This window comes from Perognathus longimembris, chromosome 16 (genome assembly GCF_023159225.1).
Source record: "Perognathus longimembris pacificus isolate PPM17 chromosome 16, ASM2315922v1, whole genome shotgun sequence".
NCBI classification, from domain to species: domain Eukaryota; kingdom Metazoa; phylum Chordata; class Mammalia; order Rodentia; family Heteromyidae; genus Perognathus; species Perognathus longimembris.
Window position 1 is genome coordinate 220,515 of NC_063176.1, and position 25,678 is coordinate 246,192.

At 42.8% G+C, this 25,678-nt stretch overlaps 1 protein-coding gene across 3 annotated transcripts in view; it reads right to left on the bottom strand.

Moving 5' to 3' along the window:
- Positions 1 to 5,504: 5,504 nt before the first annotated feature.
- The window catches only part of Septin11 (septin 11), a 98,637-nt gene continuing 78,463 nt past the window's right edge, over positions 5,505 to 25,678 (bottom strand). Inside the window, exons 5-10 of one of the 3 annotated variants that reach the window (XM_048364281.1) lie at positions 24,876 to 25,037; positions 20,703 to 20,799; positions 19,639 to 19,807; positions 15,711 to 15,843; positions 14,014 to 14,201; positions 5,505 to 5,944 (exon numbers count right to left, since the gene is read on the bottom strand). In XM_048364281.1, the coding sequence (XP_048220238.1) occupies positions 5,941 to 5,944; positions 14,014 to 14,201; positions 15,711 to 15,843; positions 19,639 to 19,807; positions 20,703 to 20,799; positions 24,876 to 25,037 (753 nt within the window). In that variant the 3' untranslated portion in view covers positions 5,505 to 5,940. The other 2 variants (XM_048364280.1, XM_048364279.1) reach the window with 2 other exon arrangements.

Below are 25,678 nucleotides of genomic sequence, written 5' to 3' on the forward strand. Positions count from 1 at the left end.
ATCATTGTGGAACACATTTTCATGGGACAGTGAATCAGAGACAGTTGCGTTATAAGATCCTGTGCCCCAAAACAAATAACTTGCCGTCCAAGTCTGATGGTGGCTTGAGACATGCCCCTCCTTGGCATCTATGCAATTCTTCCTGCCACACACTTTGAGAGAACTCAGCTCTCCCTTACTAACTGGGGTCTTCCAGAACTTTGGTTCAAACTATTAAATAAGTACTTTTTTCCTGAAACTTGGACCTGTTTCAAATTTCCTGAGATTTGGAAATTTGAGCCATGAATATGATGGTCTGGTGCCTCCTGGTGGCTAAAACCTGTCATCCTCATGATGGGTCCAAAAAAATCAAGAGTATAAACTTAATGGACTCAGTACTAATCTATCTGAAAAAGAATGCTCTATAGATCAAGATGAGACTTAGAAGTTATATATTTCCACTCTGATTAATTTGGTTAGCTGTGGAGAACAAGTTCTCTCTACAAATGACTATCTTAATTAGTGTGGAGGAGGGAAGAAAGCTGGGAATGAGTGCTCCCAACTCCAATGAAAGGTCAGAGCTGATTTATTAGAAATTATAGTACTCTGGGGTGAGTTTGCAATATACTGTAGGCATACATGGGAATGTCACAAGGCCCCCACCCCATACAGATTAGCATATGCTACTTTTTTTTTCTTGCCAGTCCTGGGGCTTGGACTCAGGGCCTGAGCACTGTCCCTGGCTTTTTGCTCAAGGCTAGCACTCTGCCACTTGAGCCACAGCACCACTTCTGGCCTTTTCAATATATGTGGTACTGAGGAATGGAACCCAGGGCTTTATGTATACGAGGCAAGCACTCTTGCCACTAGGCCATATCCCCAGCCCTACTTTTTTTTTTGAGAGCTTGTTTGGAGGTTCTAGCAGGGGAGCGCAGCTACTTGAATACCCTTGACCGAAGACCGGTCCTCCTCTATTGGGGATGGTTGTCCTCTTCGACCGAGCGCGCAGCTTCGGGAGGGACGCACATGGAGCGGTGAGGGAGGAAGGGGGCACCCGCCTAGCCAGCCAGATCAGCCGAATCAACCCTGGCGATCAATGGGGTGACAGATGTCGCAGCCAGATCGCCCTCACATCCCCTACTTTTTTTTTTAATACTGTCTTACATGTTTCGGCATTGCCTTTGGCTTTGCTTATTCCTTCTGTACTAGATATGCTAATAAACCTTTTAAAATATTGTTTCTTAGTGTTTTTGACACTGCTTTTGGCTATGAGAAGTTAGCAGGGAGCTCTTAGCCAAGCTGGTAGGTTGCTCCCCCTTCCCACCAGCAGCACTCTCTGCTATAGCCTGCCACTTATGTGCGTTCTCTACATACCTAATGACAAAGCTTTCCAGTTCATTCACTCGAGTTTCTTAAGCAAGAAAGCTGTTGCCCTTTTGAGAAGAAAATGTACTGTAGCTATTGATACTTAGCCCCCATGGTGGGGAAACTTCCCTTTACTCCAAAAATTGGCTGTGCTTTGAGGTATACTGAGGTTCAAGTGCAACTAGTAGTGTGTGGTGATATCCCTTGTACCTAGTGTAGACCTGCATTATGCAGAAAGGCAGGGAAGGAAGGAACCTGTTGCATCTTAAAAACACTGGGCATCTTTAAGGGAGTTCTTACATTCCCAACAACCAAGGGAAGATGGGGGCCAAATGTTCCCACCTGAGAAGTCTAGTTCAGATGAGCAAATTGAGGGTTCCATTTGTTTAATACTACATTTCTAACAGTTTTGAACAAAGTTCAACTTTCTAACTAAAACCTTTCAACTTTTCCTTTTTTAAATGTCAGTAATGGGGCTTGGACTCAGGGTCTCTCACATTTGGCTTTCTTGCTCAAGGCTAGTACTCTACTACTTGAGCCACACTTCTGCTTCCTTAACCTTTACATTGGGCAAGATTCTTTTTTTGATAGTACTGGAATCTGAACTTGAGGCTTCAAACCAGCTAGGCTGACATTCAACCACTGAGCCACACCTCCAAACCTGGTTTTGTGGGTCATTTTCAGGATAGTTTGGTTTTTTTTTTTTTTATGGCTATTTTCCAACTTTGCTATCAGCCTCCTCAGTAGCTAAGATTATGGCTGTGAACCACTGGTGCCTGGTTGAAGTTGCCCAAATTCTTTAAATTAATCTTTGTTAGTCATGCTTTGAGTTTTGACCACTAGATGGTGCTCCTAGGAAGATAGTAAAGCACCAATTTGGGGAGAAATTGCCTTGTTTGGCCTCTTACGGCACTGGGCCATTGAATACTCATTACTAAGCCTGGGCACATCTGTTGTGGTCACAAATTCATATCACTTAAGGCCTGTGCATGTGAAACCGAGAGGATTTTAACACAACTGGCCATGAGTGGGGAAGTTGGTGTCTCAAGCCAAAAATAATTAGCATCCTAACTAGTAATTTGTGTTCAGTTTTACAAAGGTCTAGAAATACAACTGAGAAAGCAGGAACACAGCCAGGTCCCAAAGCCATGCAGCTTTCAGGTCAAGGTGGATTTGACCAAGTGTACTCGTTAGCTTCAAGGGAGAGTTAGAAAGCTTGCTTTTCCCACATAGATTAGTGGTTTTTGGCGGTATCCATGTGGGTATATTAATGACTTGAAAAGATGTAGTATGACCAAGACTGCCTTATCAGCTGTAGAAATATAAGCTCACAACTAGTTTTTGGTTTTCCCAGGAGCTTCAGTTAAGGGTGAAATGCAAACTCTTCCTTTATCTTGATCCCATTGCATTATCAAATTCTAGAATTGTGCTTACTGTGTTACATAATAGTTAAAGCAGTAGAAGGGGAAGGAGGGACAACCCAAAACTTTTTAATACTCTCAGGCATACTGGTTTCTCACTCTCTAAAAACAGCCTTTTTTTTTTTTTTTTTTTTTTTTTTTTGGTGGGGGAGAGGGTGAGGAAGGACAACTTCAGGCAAACTGAGCCATGATTGGTGGGGAATGTGATTCTTGCTTTTCAGATGGACCTATCTTCAGCAAATGTATTGACTGGACTTACCTTTCCTTTGCTCTAAAAATTTGTTGTGCAGGGCTGGGAATATGGCCTAGTGGCAAGTGCTTGCCTCGTATACATGAAGCCCTAGGTTCAATTCCTCAGCACCACATGTATAGAAAACGGCCAGAAGTGGCGCTGTGGCTCAAGTGGCAGAGTGCTAGAGCAAAAAGAAGCCAGGGACAGTGCTCAGGCCCTGAGTTCAAGGACCAGGACTACCAAAAAAAAAATTGCTGTGCATATAAGGTATACTGAGGTACAAGCGTAATTAATAGGGTACACCTGGTGTAGACTTGCATTATACAGAGTAAGTCATTGGAAAGGCATGGAAGGAACATGCTGCTCTAAAAACACTGGGCAGCTTTTGAACGGGATGTTTATTCCTTTTCCCTTTAAACTCATTTCTTTAGTGGGGGCAGTGAACAACTTCATTGTAGTAACCTGTCTCTTCTCATCTTGGTGCCAGTTTTGAGTTGCCCCATGGACTGAAGGGTTAGCCAGCTCATGGCACTACAGATGACTTGGGGCAGATGTGGAATCTTTGTATTTTATTTGGCGATCTTCTCATAACCAAATCACATTTATATACATGCTACTTCTCAGGAATAGCAAGGCTGGAGAGGGAGGTGAGGGGAAATGGCAATATAGGGTTACAATTAGTCTTGCAGTCCTGTTTGTCACAGCAAGTGATCTAAAAGCCAGTCATAGGACTAACCATGATCCTAAGATTCTAATCTAAGGATCATTGAAGGGAGCCATTGCACCTTTACTGTCAATCTTCAGGGTGAATGATGCAAGTCTTTTGCAAAGTGAAAGCTCATATTGAAAGGTCATCTAACTACAGTCAAACGTTACTTACATACTTAGCTTCTCAGGCATCCAAAGCTGTTTACCCAATCTATTATGGTAGACCTCTCCTATTCCCCTCAACAACAAAAATCTCAGAAAGAAGGAAGTTTGATGTAAGTGCTGTTGACAGCTCAGCTTATTGAGATGACCTACTTTCATTTGCTCCTTTACAGCACATTTGTTCTGGTGGTTAGACCTCCCCTATAAAGGTGACCCATAGATCACCTAAACTTAGATTGATCTAACGCAGAGTCTGTACCTGAAATCTGGTAATACTATTTTCTGATGGCTGAATTTTCCCTGCTTTCCTTTTCTATGGTCTAGCTTTAGATAAACCAACTATTTTTTAATTGCCAATAATCATACCCAGGATGGCTTAATCATTTAGCTGGTCAGCCAAAGAACTATAACTTAACCCTTGTGAGAAAAATAAGTGAAATGCTGAACTGATCAATGACAACCTATTTCAGAAGGGAGTGACAAGGCACTTGTGGGTGTTATACTTGGCCAGCTTTTGGGGCACTGAACTGGGGCTAAGTAGTACTAGGTAGCCTCTGTCCCAAGGAGATGCCTCTATTCAAGGGCAGTGAAAAGAGGAACTGTTTCTCTACTAGGAAAAAACATGCTCTGTAATTTGACTTTTAAATATTGCACAAACCATCTTTACAACCAGATGCATCATTTTAAGATTGAGTGATAGTATCAAGTAGATATTAAAGTACTGAAGATCTGGAGTTTAAGATTAAAACTAATTAAATTTAGTGATTCAGAGGTTTCAATTAGATCCCTACGTTGAACTTCTAAGACTGAGAATGGATCAGATTCTGTATCAGCAGTTCCCCACCCACTACTGGTCACCAGACTCTTCCTTCAGGATACCATACTGTAGTATGATACAAGGAGATGGCTCAACTCATGTTTTGATTATTTAATGGCTCAGATGAACCTGACTTCACATTTAGTAAGGCTTTGTTCTAAGAAAGCTGCTTGCCAACATGCTTATCTAGTGGTCACCTCTTCCTAGGAACCAAAGTGGCAGGAACTGTGGTTTCCTTTTACTGCTCCAACAAAGCATAAGGCTACTTTTCTTACGGTCTGGACCAATTCTATGGGTCTTTAACCAACTGCAAGTCACACCCCCAATAACCAATTTTATGATCTACCCACTATGAGGCTGAAAAACGAAGATGCAAATAAGCTAAGCTATAAAAAGTTAATTAATTTGCAAGGTAACTAAAATGCAGACTTGCTCTACAATAGATAGGAATTTGCAAACTGTCTCAATTATGAAAACTGCTGGAGAGGGCACTATTACTTGGTAATGCAACCGGAATCTGACTCATCTGACACAGGGCAGCATTAGAAATCACAGACTTCCTCAACTGGCAGAAGTGTTATGTTTGGATGAGGGTGTATTTTAAGTGGTTCGGTCTGAATGTTTTGATTCTCTGAAAGTTGGCAGTCATTGTGGAGAAAGCCACTGGGTTACTCCAGAAGGATTCTAATACGAACTGCTGTTAATGACAGTTACCTGGGAAGAGGTATGTAGTTGTTTGGGGTTTGTTCCCCAAGTCTGAGATATACAGATCCTGTTAAAAATAACCATGGACACAAAGTAACACAGAACTGCACAAAGGAAAAGGCAGGGAAGTTATTTGAATGTATCTTTAAATATAAATTGAGCCCCAAAGGCAGAAAAGTCATCTATCTGTCCAATGCTGGCACATTTTAAACATGATCAAGACTTGTAGATCAAAACTCTAGGAACAAAAGTGGGGACGTTAAAAACTGTACCTAAGAGGAGGAGAACATATTCAACAGTTTTGTGATGTAAAATTCATTTATATTTCCTCTTGAAGGGAGCTTATGACTGGCATAACTTTGATACCAAAAATAAGTCTGAGTGGCCAATGGAAAGAGAACTGACTTGCTGGAACTCCCTAACCCCCAAGAGAATCTCAATCTCGAAACAATGTATATAAGGGATGCAGGAAACAAGGAGTCAAATAAAACAACAATGGCTTCTGAATTTTAGGGAAGGATGCCCTCTTCTCTCTCTCAAGAGTCAGATGGTCAGCTGAAAAATAAAAACATTGTATCAATAGGACACTCCAAAGGAAAAATAAACCTCAGCCATCTCTGTTCATGCAATATAGAATGTTAAAATATCCACACACCAAAACAACCCTCAGAACTACCCAGGTCATATGCCTTGTGGCAGGGAGGTCCTGATGGGACCATTCAAAATGCTGTTGACGGGACAGGGAGGTCAGGAGTACCATGAGCCGCGCCGACCCCAGAGGAGGGTGGCCACTTCAGTAGGGTAGGCACATCCACCTCGGGTGGGCACACCTTCTCTTCCACCCACAAGTTCTGAGATCAGCAGCTGCAAGTACATAACAGCTAAACAAGAGGGTTCCAGCACCAGACTTGGGTTCAGGCCCAAGTTCTCTTTCTCACTCAGTTTCTCTTTTCCTTTTAATGATTTAAGTATGATTGGTTTTGGTGGTGACATCACTTCAGTAGTGGCTCTGGGCAATGGTTTGTAAGGACAATGACAAATACAAACAGCAGTGCAATATATGACCCAGACTTTAAAAGAACGGGAGGCGATGGTGGAAAGGAGGTAACTCTTCCCCAACACGTGTGGACACAGCTCCTGCTCTTCTAATGCTCTGTGTCCATTAGGAGAGACTGGGGCTTGTCAACAGGATGGCTACATAAAGAAGAAGCTACAGAAGAGAAAAGAGAAAGATTCAGACTCAAATTTAGTTCTTAAAGCCTTAAAAACGTGCTTATCTACCATAAGTGGAGAAAGAGAGCAGCAGTGTGTCAGGTGAGGGGATGGTGTCTCCAGGCATGGCTGGAGGGGTGCAGCAGCAGGGTGGGTGCCTCCGCCAGGCACACAGGGCTCCTGGGTCCACAGGTCAGGTAGGGGCTGGGTGGGGGAGGGTGGCCAAGTCGATGCGAGCTACAGGATAGCAAAGGGAAGTGTCTTGGAGCAGCTGGGGCCACCCAGACAGCAGCACAATGAAGTCCCCCATAGAAGGCAAGAAAGCAGGAGACATTGCCACCCCTATTTCTTGGACCCAGATGACAAGCACGTGTGCATACATATGCATACCAAGCAGTGACCAGAAAAGAACTCACAAAAGGGCACACAAAACAACATTTGGGTAAAAATATATTTCCCCTCCCCCCCGCACTAAGTGTTGGCACTAGTGATGATATATGCATAGATTACCTGTTTGCCACTCTCTACTTTAACAGACACCACAACCTGGCAGGTAGCCAAGTGAGTACTTGCACACTTGAAGAAATAACGATGCTTCACATCAATACAATTATTTTAGTTCTTAAAAAAAGACAAGGGTCTAACATGCAGCTTACATTTATGACAATTCTGCATTAACAGTGGAAGTAGATTACACAACCGTTTTAGAAAAACATATTGGTTATTTTCAAACAGCAAAAATGACAAGAATCTACAACTACAGTTTAAGGCATATCCGCATATTTTAAAATCAAGAAATAGACAATTCTAATGCTGTTCACAGCTTAATTTTCAATTTATTTTTTAAAAATTCCCCTTCATACCTACATACAAACTAAACTTCATAGGTCATAATGCCTGCCAAGAAGTTATCAGCATCAGAGATGTGTCCTGCCAATGGAAGCAGGGCTTTTGGAAGGTGAGACTTGACAATCCAGACACTGGCACATGGCAAGAACCAAGGGATCTGATTGGACGGTTCTGGGAAGACCACACAAAGACAGTATGACATGTGTCGGGACAGCTGAGAACCCAAATCCAACAGTTTGATCTGTGAAACACTTTCAGCTTTGTCAAGAAAACAAGGCAACCAAGTCTGTTTATCTGAGGTGCATAAGATCCAGAGTTAAGTGTTATTGCTGGTGATTTGTGAAGCAAGGAAGGAAGATAAACTCACAACTAGGATCACATGAAACAACTCCCATGGTTGTGAGATGCCCTTCTGGGTAAAACCTTGACTCATTAATAGGTCCGAAGCTTGGAAAACACAGCTAAATGGCCAATGAATTCCATACAGGCTTTTCTATCATATGCTACAGCACACCCAACTGCTATGGGTATCTGCAGTCCAGCAGAATAAAAAGATATGGAGGGAGGCTAGCCAGAGCTAACTGGCACAAAAGAGAAGACCACTGTGCAGCTAGCACCAAGAAGAGGCCACAAAACTAGATTCCAAATGTAGGGAGGTAGCCATAAAGGTAGCCTGGCATAAAAGTGTTCCTTTTTTTGTTTGTTTGTTTCCAATAGAAGATAAGAGTGGCTCATTTTAGCTTAGTTTTCACCATCAAAATCAAGGATCCTCTGGTAACTAGTGAAGCCCACAGGCTAGGAGTAGCGATCTCTGACATCCACATTTGAGATCAAGAAATTGAAAAACATACAAATTGTAGGAAATATATAAATGGGACAATCTCATAGGTATATTCAGCTTTAAAAAAAAAAAGTCTACTCAGACTATTATCACCTTACCCTACTCTAAAATGAAGAAAAAAAATCCATCCCAATGTTTCCTCTAATTTTAAAATCAGAAAGATCTCAGAGGTTTCTTCCTGCTGTACTTACATGCAAAGGCGAAAGCACATCCAATTAGATTTGAGGGTATCATTTATTCCGTGCAGAGCCAAGGACTACTGTGAAAAAAGGTATAGATACAGAAAGAAAAGAGCAGCAGTAACAAACTAAACAGGGTTGGGGAGCAGTGTAGAAAAAAGTTTCAGAAGCAGCACATTAAAAAAAAAAAAAGTCTGTGTTCCTTTAGACTTTTTATTCCCTGACTCTCCATTCATTTTGCTGTGAAAAATTTAATGAAAAAAAATCAATAATTCTTGGCATCAAAAAGTCAGCTGGATGGTTTATGTTGCTAGGCTCATTTTTAAGACCTTTTAGGGATGCAAGAAATAGAATTGAGCAATGAGCTATTACCAGGCACAAAAAATGCTCACACAAGCAGAGGTTGGAACATACAACACAACTTTTCAAGCTTTTGTGCAAGCGCCCAGCACAGGAGCAAATACAGCCCAAGGTTAAGAGTCAGCATGCCATCGATACTTCTCGCTCTGCAGCGAGCTTCAGGCCAGAAATATTTTTAAAACATGCGCAAAGACAAAAATGCTGGTGCAGTGGCCCCTTGACTTGTGAGAATCTCTGCTGCTGCTTCTAAGTCTACAGCTTAAGTTCACCTCAGTGAAATGGATTTCCCCAGTTGCTTAAGGAAGCCCAAACCAGCTCATGACGATGGGATGAAGACAAGGGGGAAATCATCTCTGCTGGAGTCAGATTTAGTCTTTCTTTCTTTCTTTCTTTCTTTTTTTTTTAGAAAACCGTCTTATGTTGGGAGAGGAAGGGAAGTGCAGCATAATCTATCCTGTTTCGTGTAAGGAGGGGCTGTCTGAGACGAAGTACTGGGTTCATGCAAAGGTTACCTTTCTGAGGAAGAACGGGAGATGGCAGAGTTGGAAGGATCCAGTTAGGAGTGGAAGGGGCACTGTGCAGATGAAAGGGAGCACCAGAGAGAAAACATGTCCTTCTCCACACCACTCGGACAGCTAGGTCACGTCCTGGCGTAAGACCGAGGCCGCCTGGTGAGGTGGGCGGGGCTAGTCACAGTGAGGGCACAGGGGAGGACACGCCCTGACAACCAGATCCCAGCCAGGAAGGTGGAAGGGAGGTTTCATTTCTATTCTTTCCTTTTTAAAAAGCAAAACAACTTTCTTGACCCATGGGTATGTACACTCCTCCCCATTCCACCTTAAATTCACATGGTCCTTGCCAATATATGCTGATGACACATGGTTCACAGCAAAATTTCCATTGGAAGAATTTGTGGCAATTTTCTCATGAATGAAAACTTTTAATGGAAGTCCCCTTAGCCGGGAATCAGAAGGTCCTGACTCTCAACTCACAGAGCAAATGTAGGGTTTAGGTCTATGAAGTGAGATGTGGGAAGCCTACTGTGCTCAGTGGTAGACTCTTCTATTAAGGTTTTATAACCTGACCTTTGAGACTTGTGATCTTTGAGAGGGTCAAAGGCAAAGGTGCGCGGGTGAACGTGAACTTAATCATCACTTTCTTATACCCGTCCATACCAACTGGGCTAGGCTTGAAGAGGCAGTGTTCAGATGTAGTCTTGTTCCCTAAGAGGAGACAGTCTGAACAGACCACAAGCTCAGGCCAAGTAATGCAGGCAATTAAAGTGAAACATTCATGCAAAGGTAGAAGATATCTGCAATGCTTACCCACTGTTCTGCCTACATACAAATCTGCCTTGGTTTGCGGCAGGTGTGGAGAAGAAGAGACAGTGAGCTCAGGGACTGTGCGATCAGTTGTTGCCATGGCTACTCAGGGTTTTAGTTGAGCTGCTGAGGCGGTGAGAAGTTTTCACATCAGACGTACAGGTAGCATTTTACCCCCACTTTCCTCTGTCCAAAGCGACATACAAGTAACAGGGCATGCTTCCCGCTGCCATTTGGAACAGGCATACAAAGCCAGTCATCGACTTGCCAGAAATAGAGTCCAGCTGCACAGAGCATTTGCTGTTTGCTATTCCCTTGTTCTACGGTGTTCCACCACCCGACAACATTCAGCAAAATGAGTTAAGAGTTATTGGTATTTGGGGAAGGGCAAAACAATCAAATAAAACAAAAGGACAAAGATGGCAGAGATACACGGTTACTGCAAAAGCAGGTGAATGCGGGAACATCCTTGGCGGGCCAGGCTTTATGTGAAGCTTGCACTGCAAGTTAAAACACAAAACAAAAAAGTTAGAAATAATAATAAATTAAAAAAGAAAGGAAAATCAGGAGCGCCAGCACCAGCATTCAGTGATGGTGACTGCTCATGCAATGATTATGAAATCTGACAGAAATCAAAACCAAAAACTTGAGTAAGCTATTCCACACAACAGCGAAAGCAAACAATACTGAATAAAAGAATACATGGTTAGTTTCCATTTGCACGAATTTAGAATTCACAAGTGACTTCTTGAAGCCACCCCATTTCCAATGGAAAATGCCTTTTGTGTTTTGTTTTCTTAAAAAAAATTATACAAAGCCATTATCTATTAGACATCACATTGGCACTCAATAGGGACTTAGTCTTCCACTTCTGAGCTGCCGAAGGAGTCAAAGAATAAATATGTGAAAAAACAACCACAACAAAAAACCCTTATGGTTTGGAGAGGTTTAAGGTAGCTTGGGAACTGAAATATGGTGGATGGAAGACATGCGCTGATCTAGTTGGGAAGGAAAGAAAAAGAAGTCATTGTGTGGTCATAGTTACAGCAATGTCAAGAGCTTTCCCCCTTTTTTGGTACTAAGCAACACCAAACATGGGATCTACACAGCTCATTTTAGACAAGTCTAAAACATGCAACTTTATGTTTAGCAAAAAATAAAAACAAAAAAAAAGATTTTAAAAAGTGAGTAGATGCTGCATAATCTATAGTCATTACGTGCCAGTTTTAAGATGATGAAATGTAGAGCTTTCTTTTGAGACTGATGGACCTTCACCAGCAAACGCCTGCTGAAATTGGACACACATCTTCAGGGAACATGCACTGTGTCCACTGAGTAACCTACCCTTGGGCAGTCCCACCGCTGGGGCAGCCGCAAACTTGCCAAGCAGCCGGGTGGCTGATGGGATCCAGCTAATGGCAATGCCAGGGTTAGTCCTCTTTTGTAATTTTAGGAAATGTTAATTACTCTCATGCCACTACAAGTCAAGGAGAAATATAAAGCCTTACCTATGTTTTTTAAAAAAAAAGAGTATTGCATTAGAATAGAAAGAGTTTAAAATTACTAGAAAAACTAAGTTAAGCCCAGAGGTAGAAGCATAGCAGGTAAACTAATAAGCGTCCTTTTACAAATGTTCTACCTCCAACAAAGCCAGCTCCCCAGACACATAGGAGGGAATTCTGAAACCTGTTCCAGCTACACCTAGGAGGAAGAACTTCCACTTCTCTTCAAGGTGCTGTTCTGGTGACCCTGGTTACTGTCCATTCTCACTGGTAACTAAGAGAGGTAACTTGGGGCCTCTAATCAGCTTTTTCCTTCAATACAAATGGAAGTGTGACACAAAAAAATACATGCCACTGGTAGGTGTTGGCTACTGTGAACTAAGACTAACGCCACTAATAATCCAGGAAAATATATAAATAAGCTAAAATAGAATTCATACAGACTTCATATAAGGCTTTCTATAAAGCATTATTCATTGGTAAGGCCCAGGATGGGAAGAAAACAATCTAACCTATCCAGAAAGAAGTTCCCCACACTCGGAGTTTCTTACTAGATGGACTTTTTTTGTAATGCAGGCACAATGCTAATTAACTCTTGAAATCTGTGTTGCTTAAAGGTACAGCTAGTACACATGGAATGTGCTCTTAATATTGCTGGTCTTTTATAAACATTTTAATTTTAAAACTTGTACCTTGTACATGCTTTAAGGTAAGAAAACCTAGTCTTTGGTTTCCTAAGCTGTGAACCAGCAGCTTTTTCTTTCACACCTTTTGGAGACATAGGTGCACACTCACAGCCATGCGTGCACACACACACCTATCCTATCTTTCCCCTCGGTTGGCTTGGATCCAGGGTTCAACGACAAATGGCTTTGCCTTCTCTGAAAGAGTGGCTGTAATCTCAGACCCTGTGGGGAATGCTGGTATTAGGAGCCCATGCTCCCCCAGCACACAGCTACAAGTGTTTGCTTGAAGGAGGTTATAATCTAGGCAATTGTTTCTGTGAGAATTAGTGCAGTATTACCAGATTTTGAGCTCCTGGACTCCTTTGGTCACTTGGGTCCATATCAACCCCAGTTAAAATCCCTTCTCATGTAGACGACTTGTTCTTGCTTAGGAAAGTTGCCTGCTATTCTGCTGTCCTGACACATTGCCCACTGTCTCAGAGCTCGGAAAGTCAAGTGTGTAGAGCCAGACTTAATCATGCGGTTGTTGGTGCATTTTGATCTTTCCAACAAGCAGCATCTCTCAATTCCACAGGAGTGAACCTGATAAAGTTTAAGGGTGCATCAACACGATGCTTGCTTTTCCTCCAAGTCTCAACTAGGATTACACAGAAACTCCATGTTATTGGCCACCTTTTTAAAGAATGTAACTGCCTGCTCGAGTACCAACGTTGTTGTGTCCTTAGCTGTTTGCTTTTTGCTAAGCACCTTGGCATTAAAGGATGAAGAGCAAGATTCCTGAAACAAGCTCCAAGGGCTGCATAGCTGCCCTAGAGCACAGCATGTTTCCTGGACGTGAGGGAGGTGTCCACAGGTTTATTGTGTGACCACCACAAAAGTGTTCTCCACCTGTCTCCTTCCCATTGTATTTACTGTCACCCATCAGCTACTGTCATAAATCTGCACTCTCTGGTCTTTCTTTGAAGTAATTCATAGGAGAGCGTAAGGTCTCAAAGCCTCAGGAGGATCTCAAGGAAGCTCAAATCTCCCCCGGGGCTTGGACAGATGCTAGCTACCGAAGTGACCCAGTCCAGAGCACAATCTGACCGCTCGGTACACTCAATCAAGGCCACAGTTTAACATGTTGTGTGTGGGCATAGGTGTGTCTGGAGGGCTGGCAAGGATGGGTCAACTGGATGGGCTTTGAGCATCTTTCACAATAAGACCATCCACCATCTTGATGACGTCAAAGGAAACGGTGGCCACTCAGCCCTTGTGCGTGCTGCCATTTGGGAACAAGACTGCTAATGACTAGTTTGCCATGTCTTACAATGCAGAGTAGAAAAACCATTTTAACAATCATGATTTTAGGATCCTCTTTACCAAATGTCATGAGAATTGTCTTCAGAGAAATACACTCATCTTCTCTGAGAGCCCTAGATGCTATGGTAGATGAGTTCAGTCCTCATTGCTGATCAACAGTCAAGTTATATAAATTAATCCTTGGGGACCCTTTAAAAATACTTTTAAAAAGTACTTTGTCATCTTTCCTGCACTGTACAGAAAATACTGGCTATTATTTTTCTGCTAACAGACTAGCTTCTAGTCTGTCAATGGGGAAAAGTAGGAAAGCAGGCATGCAAGAGTAATGAATCCTTAAGAGGTCCCCAAGAACAAGAGTGACCGCGGCTTACTTTTTCTTATCCTTGTCTTTCTTGGTTTGCTGGACCCCAGACTGCTGGGCCTGTGACTGCAGTAACTGGGCCGCTGCTTTCTTCTTCTGAAAATTGTTCACCTCCTCCTCCAGCTCCTTCTTCTTGTCTTCCACCTTCTTCTTCTCCTCTTGGTGTGTCCGCTTTAGAAGGTCAAATTTCTCATGAAGCTGGAGAGAAAAGGGGAAGACAGGCTTGGTGGAGGAGTGAAACTCTTACCAATATACAATATAAGCAGCTTACACTGGTTCAGAAACAAAACATTCATGGAGTGGCTACACTGCTTTAAGTCAAAAGGTGAAGTGTTCTTTTGGTAGTCTGACTGGAAAAGCACCCACTCTCTGCTCTCTGAGCTAAGGGCTTTGTCAGTTCTTCAGGGCTGAAAACTCAGACACTCTTTCTGATAATAAGGTATATATTAATCTTTTTTTAAACAAAAAGAAGGTAAAGCTTAACTGTGTCCATAATGACAAGTCCACTCTAATGATTAAAGTGGTTCTTTATTTCTGGTCCTTTATCAACATGTATAAAATAATGTTACCTAGAAATATACACAATGGTTTTAAGTATGTGGGAGTAAGCTATACATATATTAGCTATGTAAATGATGTGTCGAGTCCTTGACAAGTGTAAGTTTTTTTTAAATCACAGTGACAGGGCTGGGAGTGTAGCTGATAGGTAGAAGGCCTCCTAGCATGTGTGAGACTCGGGGTTGATCCCCAGCACCAAATATATAAATAAATAATCAAAAACAAAATCAGGAAGGAAGGAGGAGATAATTGCTGCAATTCTCCAAGAAGGACAGAACTTACCATTGATAAGCATCTTGTGACAAAAAGAAACTATCCCTTAGACAATGTCTTCTTGTTATCTTCTGGCAATAAATGAAAAGTGTCCCAAAGAAAACAGCCAAAAAGCTCAGGACAGACCACCTGTCAGCTAACAGTAATGGACTTGTTCCTGTTCCTCTCAAGTGATAAGAGATAATAACTTCCTCAAGAGACAAAGACTGAGGGAATGGTCAGCCTGTCTACAACTGTGACATAACTTTTTTACCCCTGCCCCCAGTTCCTTTACTACTTAAAGCTAAGGTAATTTCTGTACAATGTAGTTAAAGATGGCTGAAGACCTACGGAAGTACTGTCTTCCCCGGCTGCCATGTGATAAATCTTTTTTTGTCTGTCTTTCAGTGTCTATTTGGCATGTGGGGGCAAATAGCTATCCCCAACAGGTGGAATTTCTAAATTCCTCTCTAAAAATGACAGTTTCGGGCCCTCCATTGTTCAGCTTGTTGAATTGGCTGATAGATTAGGATAATAGTAATAGTCCAGTCCTAGAATCCCAAATCTCAGATTTCAAGATGCATGAGTGGAGTGAGTACAGAGCTGTAAACACCATATGACAAGATCCAAAAAGCTAAGATCTACTCTCTTGGTTTTGCTACTAACTAGGTATCCAACTGCAAAATTCACTGTGTCTTATGACTCTCAATTTATCATTTGTAAAATGGGGAACAATAATATCTGGCTCATTTTTCTTGCTGGGCTGGTATGCCACTCTTGTGGTAAAATGCAGAGAACACCTAGGCCATCAGGGTACCTAGAGCTCAGGTACCTGCAGAAGGTGAAGTACTGATGAAACCATTAGCCTAGGTTTCTCTGGAAGTGCAGATGGCTTACCTCCTTCTCAGCCTCTTTAAGTTCTGCCTCTTTTTCCTTCACTCTCATAACAAACATTTGTCTCATCTCTTCTTCTTTCTTCTGCAGCTCTCCCAGGAATTCATTCCTTTTGGCTTCATATGTCTCCTGAAGACTATTCAAAATCCATAAACCAAAAACAGGTCATGAAATTATACAGTAAGAAATTTCTACCCCTCTGCTTTGAAACAATAAAGCTACTGCTTACCATATTAAAACTCAAATGCAGTGACACTGCTTTGTTTTTATGTATGCTGTGATTGAAATGACAAGCAAGTCAAGAAGCAGAAATTAGTCAACCAGCACAATGCAGCAATAAAGGCAAATCACTAACTAGCCAAGGGCTGTCTTCCATACACAACCACAGGGAAAACACAGGCTGAAGACATGATTAGGATGCGGAGGGGTGGAGACAGCCCCATGTGTGCTGGAGTCAGAGCAAGGGATGCAATCCTGGCCCTACCCGTGAATTCATCTTGGGAATGTACAGCCTCTGACATATGATACATTAAATGCGGATACAATGACACTGTCCAAGGATGAGAATATATGAAAATTCAATGTAGGAAAAGTAAGCATTTGACATAGAATCAGTGCTTAATAAATGTCCCCCTCCTCCACTCATATCCTTCCAGCCTCTGATCTGAAAAGCAGGCTTAGTGGACAGACTATGAGAAATAGTATGGAGAAGAATGTTATTTTCATTTAAACTCCCATCCTCTCTCTGTCTACTGAGCTGAAACCCCAATGTTTTCCACTGAATGCCATGATCTCAGCTTTATGTAAAGACTTACAGAGAAACCACCACTGGTGACATAGCCAAAAAGACACACCCCACCTCCCGTCCATCCCCCAACACACACATGCTCATTTCAAAGCAAAGTCAGCTGGTATTTTATAAAGTATAGTCTCTCACTTCTGTTGTATAGTCACACACTACTGGAGCACAGCACCCTCTATCACTCCTCGTGGACCAAGTTCATCCCAAGGGCAGACCACAAATTGGATAGTAACTGGGGCTGTTCCCAGGCACCCTGCAGAGCCACCAGTCACACCTGTCCACTAAAGAGGGTGAAAAGGAAATCCCAGTGGAAGATCACATGTACATGCAAATCTATAGTGGACTGAAGAACTGCGTTAGTGGGATGATTACAGTTCCATAATTAATATATACATTGGCTTGTGAGAAATTCTGCCCTCAACATGTCAACAATTATGTGTTTTCAGTTTCCTTTCACATTATCTGATACAATTAAAAAATGAATTAGGGGCTGGGGATATAGCCTAGTGGCAAGAGTGCCTGCCTCGGATACATGAGGCCCTAGGTTCGGTTCCCCAGCACCACATATACAGAAAATGGCCAGAAGCGGCGCTGTGGCTCAAGTGGCGGAGTGCTAGCCTTGAGCAAAAAAGGAAGCCAGGGACAGTGCTCAGGCCCTGAGTCCAAGGCCCAGGACTGGCCAAAAAAAAAAAATGAATTGGACAATGGTTAATGTTGACTAAAAGTAAAAGCAATATTTAGACTTCAAATTTAGGGCCTGGAGCTACTGAGAATTCTGTTGTGTCATAATTGCCAAAGGCAAGGATGGCTTGTCCTTGCGATCAAACTTTATAGAAAACTCATTTTCCTTTGATTTCAATACAACAAGCAATCATCCCCTTCTGACCAGCAATGGAGCATCTTCTATAGGAACATCACCCATACACATTCCAGAGACCACCACCTCCTTCCAGCTGATGGTTCCAGAAGGTTCCACTCACACATTCTCCTCCAGAGACCCCACAGTGCGTCATGTTCCACCATTCTGGCAGCACATCAGGATTACTCTTCTAAATACATATCCCTGGGCTGGGAAGGTGGCTTAGCGGTAGAGTGCTGGCCTAGCATACACAAAGCCCTGGGTTCAATTCCTCAGTACTATATACACAGAAAAGGCCAGAAATGGCCCATTGGCTCACACGGTAAAGCTCTAGGCTTGAGCAAAAGAAGCTCAGAGACAGTGCTTAGGCCCTGAGTTCAAGCCCCAGGACTAGCAAAATAAGTAAACAAACAAATATAAGTCCCTATGCTCACTCAGGGTACCTGCCAAATACACATTTGCTAGCCACTGCTGACCAGTCCTTAGTACAAGAACCTACTGGACCACTTGCCAGAGACACATCTTCAACCTATACAATAGAACCCAATCATGGTCTTGACTAATATGTTAAAAGAAAAAGAAAAGACTTAAAATGCTACAGCGGAGTACAAACAAGAGTTGGTAAAGAACACAGAATGTGCACACGGGATCATGAAGGGAGATGTTTTCATATTTTTTGCTTCCTCCACAGCTGCAATGCCCAGTCCAGAAGAAGTCTAAGGAGCAGCTTTGCCATTGGCAAGCCTGACCTTGGCATAAGTCGTGGTAGCAGCTTTGACATTCTGAATTTTATTATTATTTTTAAATCACAATGACATATATCATTGTTAATGAAATAAACCAATTCAACTCTTTAGTTATATCGTGTATCCTAGGGTGTGAAGCAGTGTGTGTGTGTGTGTGTGTGTGTGTGTTACACACACATGCATGTGGACGAACCAGTACTGGGGTTTGAACTCAGAGCTTTGTGCTCTTGTTCTTGTTTGCTCTACCACTTGAGCCACACATCCACTTCCGGATTTTTGGTAGCTAAGTGGAGACAAGTGTCTCATGGACTTTTCTGTCCTTCTGGGTAGGCGGACTTCAAACTGTGATCCTTCTATCCACCTCCTGAGTAGCTAAGACTACAGATGCCACTAGCATCTGGCTATCACCACTGGGATTCCTAGGGAGCAATTTGCTCTTGGCAGGAGGCATCCACCCCTCCATCTTATGGTTGTAGAAATATGAACATGAGATAACAGCTGGGACTGGACCTCAGCCACCTCACTCAGGTAGGGGAGATCTTCCCCTGCCTGTATGGCCTGGTGAATCAAAAAGCAAATAGGCAGGCTTCAGAACTTCCTAAACCTTGAGAGTAAGCACTCTCTGTGAGCTGACTGGTGTTAGGTCTAGGAGACTGGTATTTTGTCAGGAGGAAAAAGCAGTTTGGGCAGGGTCTACTGTAAAAAGTACAATGGGATCTCAAGAGAAAAGCTAAAGGAGACACCATTGTCTCTACTGTGTGTATGAGCCCTCTCCTTATGTACCCTAAAATACCAGTCAGAGAGAGTGGGGGAAGGAGGGAGATAGGTCAAGGGAAGGAATGGTATCCTGGCAGGTAGAAGCTTGTTACCCTGCTTCAGAGCAGCAAGGGGGCAAGTGGGAAGAGCAGGCTGATGGCCAGAGGACAATGAAGACAGAACTCTGAGTTGAGGTAGATTCAAAGAAGACAACAGGGCCCTCCTGTGTTAGTTTTGCTGCCTATGGGTGCTTCCAGGACTTGCACACTGCCCATTCCCATTCCTCATTTTGACTCTCAATGTGTAATGTATATGCGAGATGGCTGTCTCTGAGGACATGATCTGATTATAAACAAATGATAAAAGCATAGGGAAAAACAGCATGCCACAATCTGATTATAAACACATGATGAAAGCATAGGGAAAAACAGCATGCTCAAAGGGGAGGACGAGAGTCACTGCACACCCACTCAGGAATCTTCTGCTTTGAGACCTTTAAGGCTTTTATTTTTCCCCAAGTCCACCCTAAGCTTACTATCACAATGCCTTAGGCAGGCTATTAACACTCCCAGGGCCTTATGTTTCATCACATGTAAGACAGAGAGGATCATATTGACTTCCACTGTATCAGTGACTTGAGGTAGTAGCCTCCCATGCCTGGTGACAGGTGCATTAATTGTCAGCACGCCAATGCCTTGATCCAACAAGCCTTTGTGCGATACTGCCATCACTGTCTGAGAGACTCCTGAGTGCTGGGCCCCACTGTACCTGAAGGGCTTGCTGTCAGGGTCAGTGTCCTTGAAGCCCATTTCCTCAAGCTTGCAGCGTCGGTACAATTCGTAATGGCGGGTGTGTGTCTGCTCCCGTAAGTCCTCCATGTTCACACGGATCAGCATCTCCCGCAGCTTCACAAAATCACAGTGGTTTTCATTCTCAACTGCAAGGGATGGGGAAGTAGGGTGTTTCCGTCACAAAATCTGAAGTGACACGTCCAAAATATTGCTGTGATCACTCTTGAAATGAGAGGCCATCTGCAGATGCTTTGCTGCCTTTGGGAAGCTTTGCAAATCTTGTCTTGACCATTTTGCCAGGAAGACACTGAAACTCTGGTTCTGCAGATACAGAAGCCTGGCTTTGGTGAGGAAACTGACCTCCCAAACAGAACCAAACACCATATTATGTGGCTCCAAAGGCAGGCCAATGATGACCCCTCCATGCCACCAGCCCTGTAATAGGTACCACCATCATTCCTAATGACCAGATATCTATTGAAATAACGGAGAAACAAGTACCCTTTGGTTTGCAAGAAGTTAGTGGAGCTGATACTTTGCTAACACAACTGATATAAACTCCTAGGGAAGAAAGACCTTCTTTTTCCTTTTCTAGGAAAATAAAATTTCTATCTGATTAAATTTCATATGCAACTAAACACTTTTTTTCATGGCATTAAACCCAGTACAAGCCTCAATAAGTGGTCTACCACATGAGCCATGCCCTCAGCCCTCTGACTTTCTGCTTTTGAGACAGGTCTTGTTTGCCTGCGCTGACCTAACTCATAATCCTCCTGCCTCTGCCTTCCAAGTAGCTGGAGGATTGATAGGTGTGAGCCACCATGCCTACGTACTACCCATCCTCTCAAAGGGCTGCCTTATGGAAGTAAGGCTTGGCAGTTCCTTCTCATTGTCTAACTGCCTGAGGACTGTTTCCCCTTCTTCTCTATGATGCCCCACTCTCTTCCTGATGCTGCTTGTTAAATGCCACTTTCTTATACAAAACGAGGAGGGAAGAAATTGGGGCCATTCACCACAGGCACTTTCCCACGCCAGACATACCCTGCACCACACCCCAGGGGTACTGCCTGGCCTTTGCCATCTTGTTACCAATCTTCACCTCTTCAGTACTGCCAACCACTGCAAACGGGAGATGGACCTGCCAAGTAAAAGAAGACAAGAGTGGGCCAATCTTCCACGGCTACCACAAACATGGTTGTTTCATACACCTCCGTGCTCTTCTCTGTAAACAGGGAGCAAGAGAAATGTGGTGCCCTTAGAACAGGGAGTAAATCACTCTCCAGTAGGATGGAGACACTTCATACCACTTCATACCTACCCCCTACAGCCAAACACTGCATATTTAATATGAGTGAGATGCAGGGGAAACTAAGAGCAATGCTAATGTGAGCCTTAGCTGTGTGTCCCAGCTAACACAGGAGACTTCTACTATCTGTGGCTTCACTAGCTGAGCACTTGGAATATCCTAGCAGGACAAAGAGACTCACTTTTTTTTTTTTTTTTTTTTTTTTTGGCCAGTCCTGGGGCTTGGACTCAGGGCCAGAGCACTGTCCCTGGCTTATTCTTGCTCAAGGCTAGCACTCTGCCACTTGAGCCACAGCGCCACTTCTGGCCATTTTCTGTATATGTGGTGCTGGGGAATTGAACCCAGGGCCTCATGTATACGAGGCAAGCACTCTTGCCACTAGACCATATCCCCAGCCCGAGACTCACTTTTTAAATTGTACTTACTTTTAAGTAATTTACATTTAAATTAAAAATGGGAGCAATGGAAATATTTTCTCTTTACATGTATTTTTACTGTTTGGTGGGGCTGAATTTCATTTTGCTTCAAGGTCAAATCAACTCTATTTAAAAAAAATATATTAGGTTTTTTTCCCAAGATAGATAGAAATTCTAAAGGAAAATATTTTGCTAATCATTTGATACCAAATGGCTTTAAGATATGTTAAGAATAACTTAAAATATGTGAATCTGCCTTTTAACTATAAATTGTGTGGACTGTAAATACAGAACAAGTATTTTGTTCTTTGTGTGTACAAGGTTTTGAACTCAGGGCCTTGCCCTTGCTAGGCAGGTGCTCTATCTCTTAAGCCATGTGCGAGGCCATTTTTGCTTTAGTTCTTCTGCAGACAGGGTCTCACACTTTTATCCAAGGGGTTAACCTCTAGCCATAATTCTCCTGCCTCTGCTTCCTACATAGCTCAGATGATAGGCACGCACCACCATGCCTGCTTGCTCTTCGACAGTATCCCACTAACTTCTTTCCTGGGCTGGCCTTAAACCATGATCCTTCAATCTCTACGTCCCAAGTGGCTGAGATTTCCAAGCATTTGGTTGCAATCACTGCAGCTAGCTCAGATTATATATTTCTGATAAAAAATTAAGATCTAAAAATTATAAAATGTACACTGGATTTCAAAGACCCATTATTAAAGTATCACATTAGTAATTTGTTTTTTGGTGTTTTTGTGTTTTGTTTTGTTTTGTTTTTGCCAGTCCTGGGCCTTCAACTCAAGGCCTGAGCACTGTCCCTGAGCTTCTTTTTCTCAAAGCTAGCACTCTACCACTTGAGTCACAGCTCCACTCCCTTTTCTGTGTATGTGGTGCTGAGGAATCGAACCCAGGGCTTTATGCATGCTAGGCAAGCACTGTACCACTAAGCCACATTCCCAGCCCTCTCATTCGTAGTTTTTAAATTGATTACATGTTGAAATAATATTTTAGATATATTATATAGGTCCTTGGAATTTATAGCTTTCTGCCTTTTTATGCCTTTTTCAATAACTTCTATAGGTCACCTTGAATTTCTAGTGAGTGGAACTGTTAGGGAGTTAGTACGCAGATAAAGTAGGAAACACAATTTATCCCAAAATTTTGGCTTAATTTTCACCCCAATTTACCTCAAACAGATATGGCATATGGGACAATAGACTTCCTACACTAGTTTATTTGGTAGTTATGGCTACATTCTGGAGGTGGAGTAGAACAAATCTAATTGGCTTTTGTTAGCATACAAGAGGAAGGAAACTTTAAACAGCTGCTCAGAAAACTATGATCTAGTGTCCTTCCCCGACAGGGTAAGTTGAGAAGGGAATGTTTTCAAGCCAAATTCTCTCCCACAGACAGCCTAGCAAAATTCTAGGAGCTGGTTTTCTGAGTGGTGTTTTGTATGAAGCACGAAGTACTTAAATTCCCCAGTTCATCTCACATTCTACAGAAAGAAAGCAAAGAACATTCTATTTCTCTAACTCCAAGCCTCATGTCCCAATGTGACCTTACCATCTTATGGCATTATCATCAGCAGAAACTGTTTGCCCTGGAGAGCCTAAAAGAGAACTTCCTAATAAAAAGCCCAATTCATTAGGGATGTCACAGGTCTTTGGATTCAGTTAGCTTGATAAAGACAGGGAGCAAAAGTTTGTGGGTATTTTCTTTCCAAGAGGTTGGACACAAGTTTAGTTCTTGACCGTGAAACACTATTTAGGAGGCCAGGGAGAGCTATGAAGGAGACAGCATTCCTTCGTGCTGTTTCCTGAAGGCTACCCACAGTTCCACAGTTCTGCAGTTTCACAGCAGGCCCCACAGAGGGCGCCTCAGTCTGGACTTCTGACCACAATGAAACAAGCACACTGCTCTACTCAGTGTCCCTAAATATAGTGTCAGCTGGAAAGCAAATTGCCTGGTTTAAATTCTATCTCTTCTACAACAGCAAAGCAATAAAGGTACTGGGCTGACCCTCCTCAAGTGAGGCAGGAATAACCAGAGCACTGCTAGGAGCACTAAGTGTAAATGCCTCGTGCGCAGTAATATCCTATCCACTCCATAAATGTCACAGCCTACTGTTACCAAGGGGCTTCAAAATCCACAACCAGAAAGGGTTGGAGGTAGAAGTCTTCTTACAATTACCCATTTCAATCCATATGAATGTCCCCTATGGCATCTCTCCTAAGTGGATTGGATCAGAATCTACTGACTCCTAGCCACGTGGGATAGAAATTCACTGCTTCAATAGGCATTTCTCCCATCATGCTGGCTCCAATAGTCAAACACTCACTCCACACTGGACCAAACCCCTCACAGTTCTTCTCCCACTAGTTTTGGTTCTTCTGAGGAAATGTAGTAAGACTCCCCATGACACCCTTCTTTTCACACCTTTCCCATGTGACTTCTCCCCAGTGTCTCCTAGAAATTCCAAACTTTTTCCTACCTAAATTCCAACAACTGCACATGGCATCAACTGTATGCATGGATGCTGTGGTTAAGAGATTACACATTTCCCCAAGGGAAAAGGTATGAATCATCACCGTGGCTCACAGATCAGCCATGAAGACAATACATACAATTGGTCAGGACCGAGGTTCCTCAGGAGGGACCATGTCAAAGCACACACTGTCATTTCTCTCCTAACTGGTTCCTCTCTGTGCTTGGATACTGTGCTACTGACTGCCAGTTTTACTATTTGATGAAAGAAGGGGAAGGCAGAAGCCAACCATCAAACACAACTGTCAAGACAGAAGCAAGCAGGGATCATTTTTCTTTGAGCTGCTGGGGCTGGGAATATGGCCTAGTGGTAGAGTGCTCGCCTCATATACATGAAGCCCTGGGTTCGATTCCTCAGCACCACATATATAGAAAAAGCCAGAGGTGTTGCTGTGGCTCAAGCTGGCAGAGTGCTAGCCTTGAGCAAAAAGAAGCCAGGGGGGCTGGGGATATAGCCTAGTGGCAAGAGTGCCTGCCTCGGATACACGAGGCCCTAGGTTCGATTCCCCAGCACCACATATACAGAAAAAAAACGGCCAGAAGGGCGCTGTGGCTCAAGTGGCAGAGTGCTAGCCTTGAGCGGGAAGAAGCCAGGGACAGTGCTCAGGCCCTGAGTCCAAGGCCCAGGACTGGCCAAAAAAAAAAAAAAAAAAAGAAGCCAGGGACAGTGCTCAGGCACTGAGTTCAAGCCCCAGGCCTGGAAAGAAAAAGAAAAGAAAAGAAAGCATAACTGTTAGAGTGAGAAAGAAGTCTGAGATCATCCTGCCTAACTCCCCAGATTGACAGTTGGGGTAACTGAGGCACACACTGGTTGACTTGCAGTAGTAACAGAGCTGGACCCAAAGTGAAGACCTTGGGTTTCCGCTACAGGCTTCTGCATCCACTCTGCAATGCTGGTACTAAGAAACACTTCTAAGAAAGCCACTGTTCCCATGTGACTTGAGGACTTACACTCATGGTTGCATTAATCTCTGCCACGGTTTCTTCATCTGTGGGGAACTGATAAATCTGAACCCCATTGCTGACTAGTTCACTCATGATCTTACTCTTGAACTTGTGCAATTCATTCTTGGCAATGGTGTCAGCTTTTGCAATTATTGGGATGATGTTCACCTGTAAAACAAGCATGTCCATTTCTACACAGTTCTAATGTGTACACAAGTAAATAAAACATAGTGAATAGATAAAAATAGTAAATACCTCACTGCAAGAACTATAGATGACTATATATCAGACTTCCTTTCTAGATGCAAAATGAAGAAGACATAAAATAATCTTTTAGTTTCATCTCTGCACACTGACTTCCTCCCATCCTACACTGGAGGTACTTGTTATTTTCTCCCCTGCATTAGCTGCCTCATTCTACTTTACTACCAGGTAAAAAGGAAGTGCTCTACTTCTGTGACAAATTGTGATAATAAAGGAGTCTATTCTTTGAACAACCAACCACTCCTTTGAGACCCTCCCAGCTTTTCTGGGGCTTGTTTTCTGCATAACAATAGTTATCAGTGGAATAACAAAGTTCTCATTAGTTAAAACAGCAGAATATTAACTGTATTCAAGATCACATCCTTCCTTTCTTCCAATGATCTGAAAATTACTAGAAGAAGAGAATCTTAAGTATTGGCAAACAAAAAGAACTCTTTCACCTACTTAAACCATTTTCAAACTCATGGCTGCTAATTCTTTAAAAACTAGCAAATATCCTTCAGGCCAGGTACTGGTGACTCATGCCAGTAATCCTAGCTACTCAG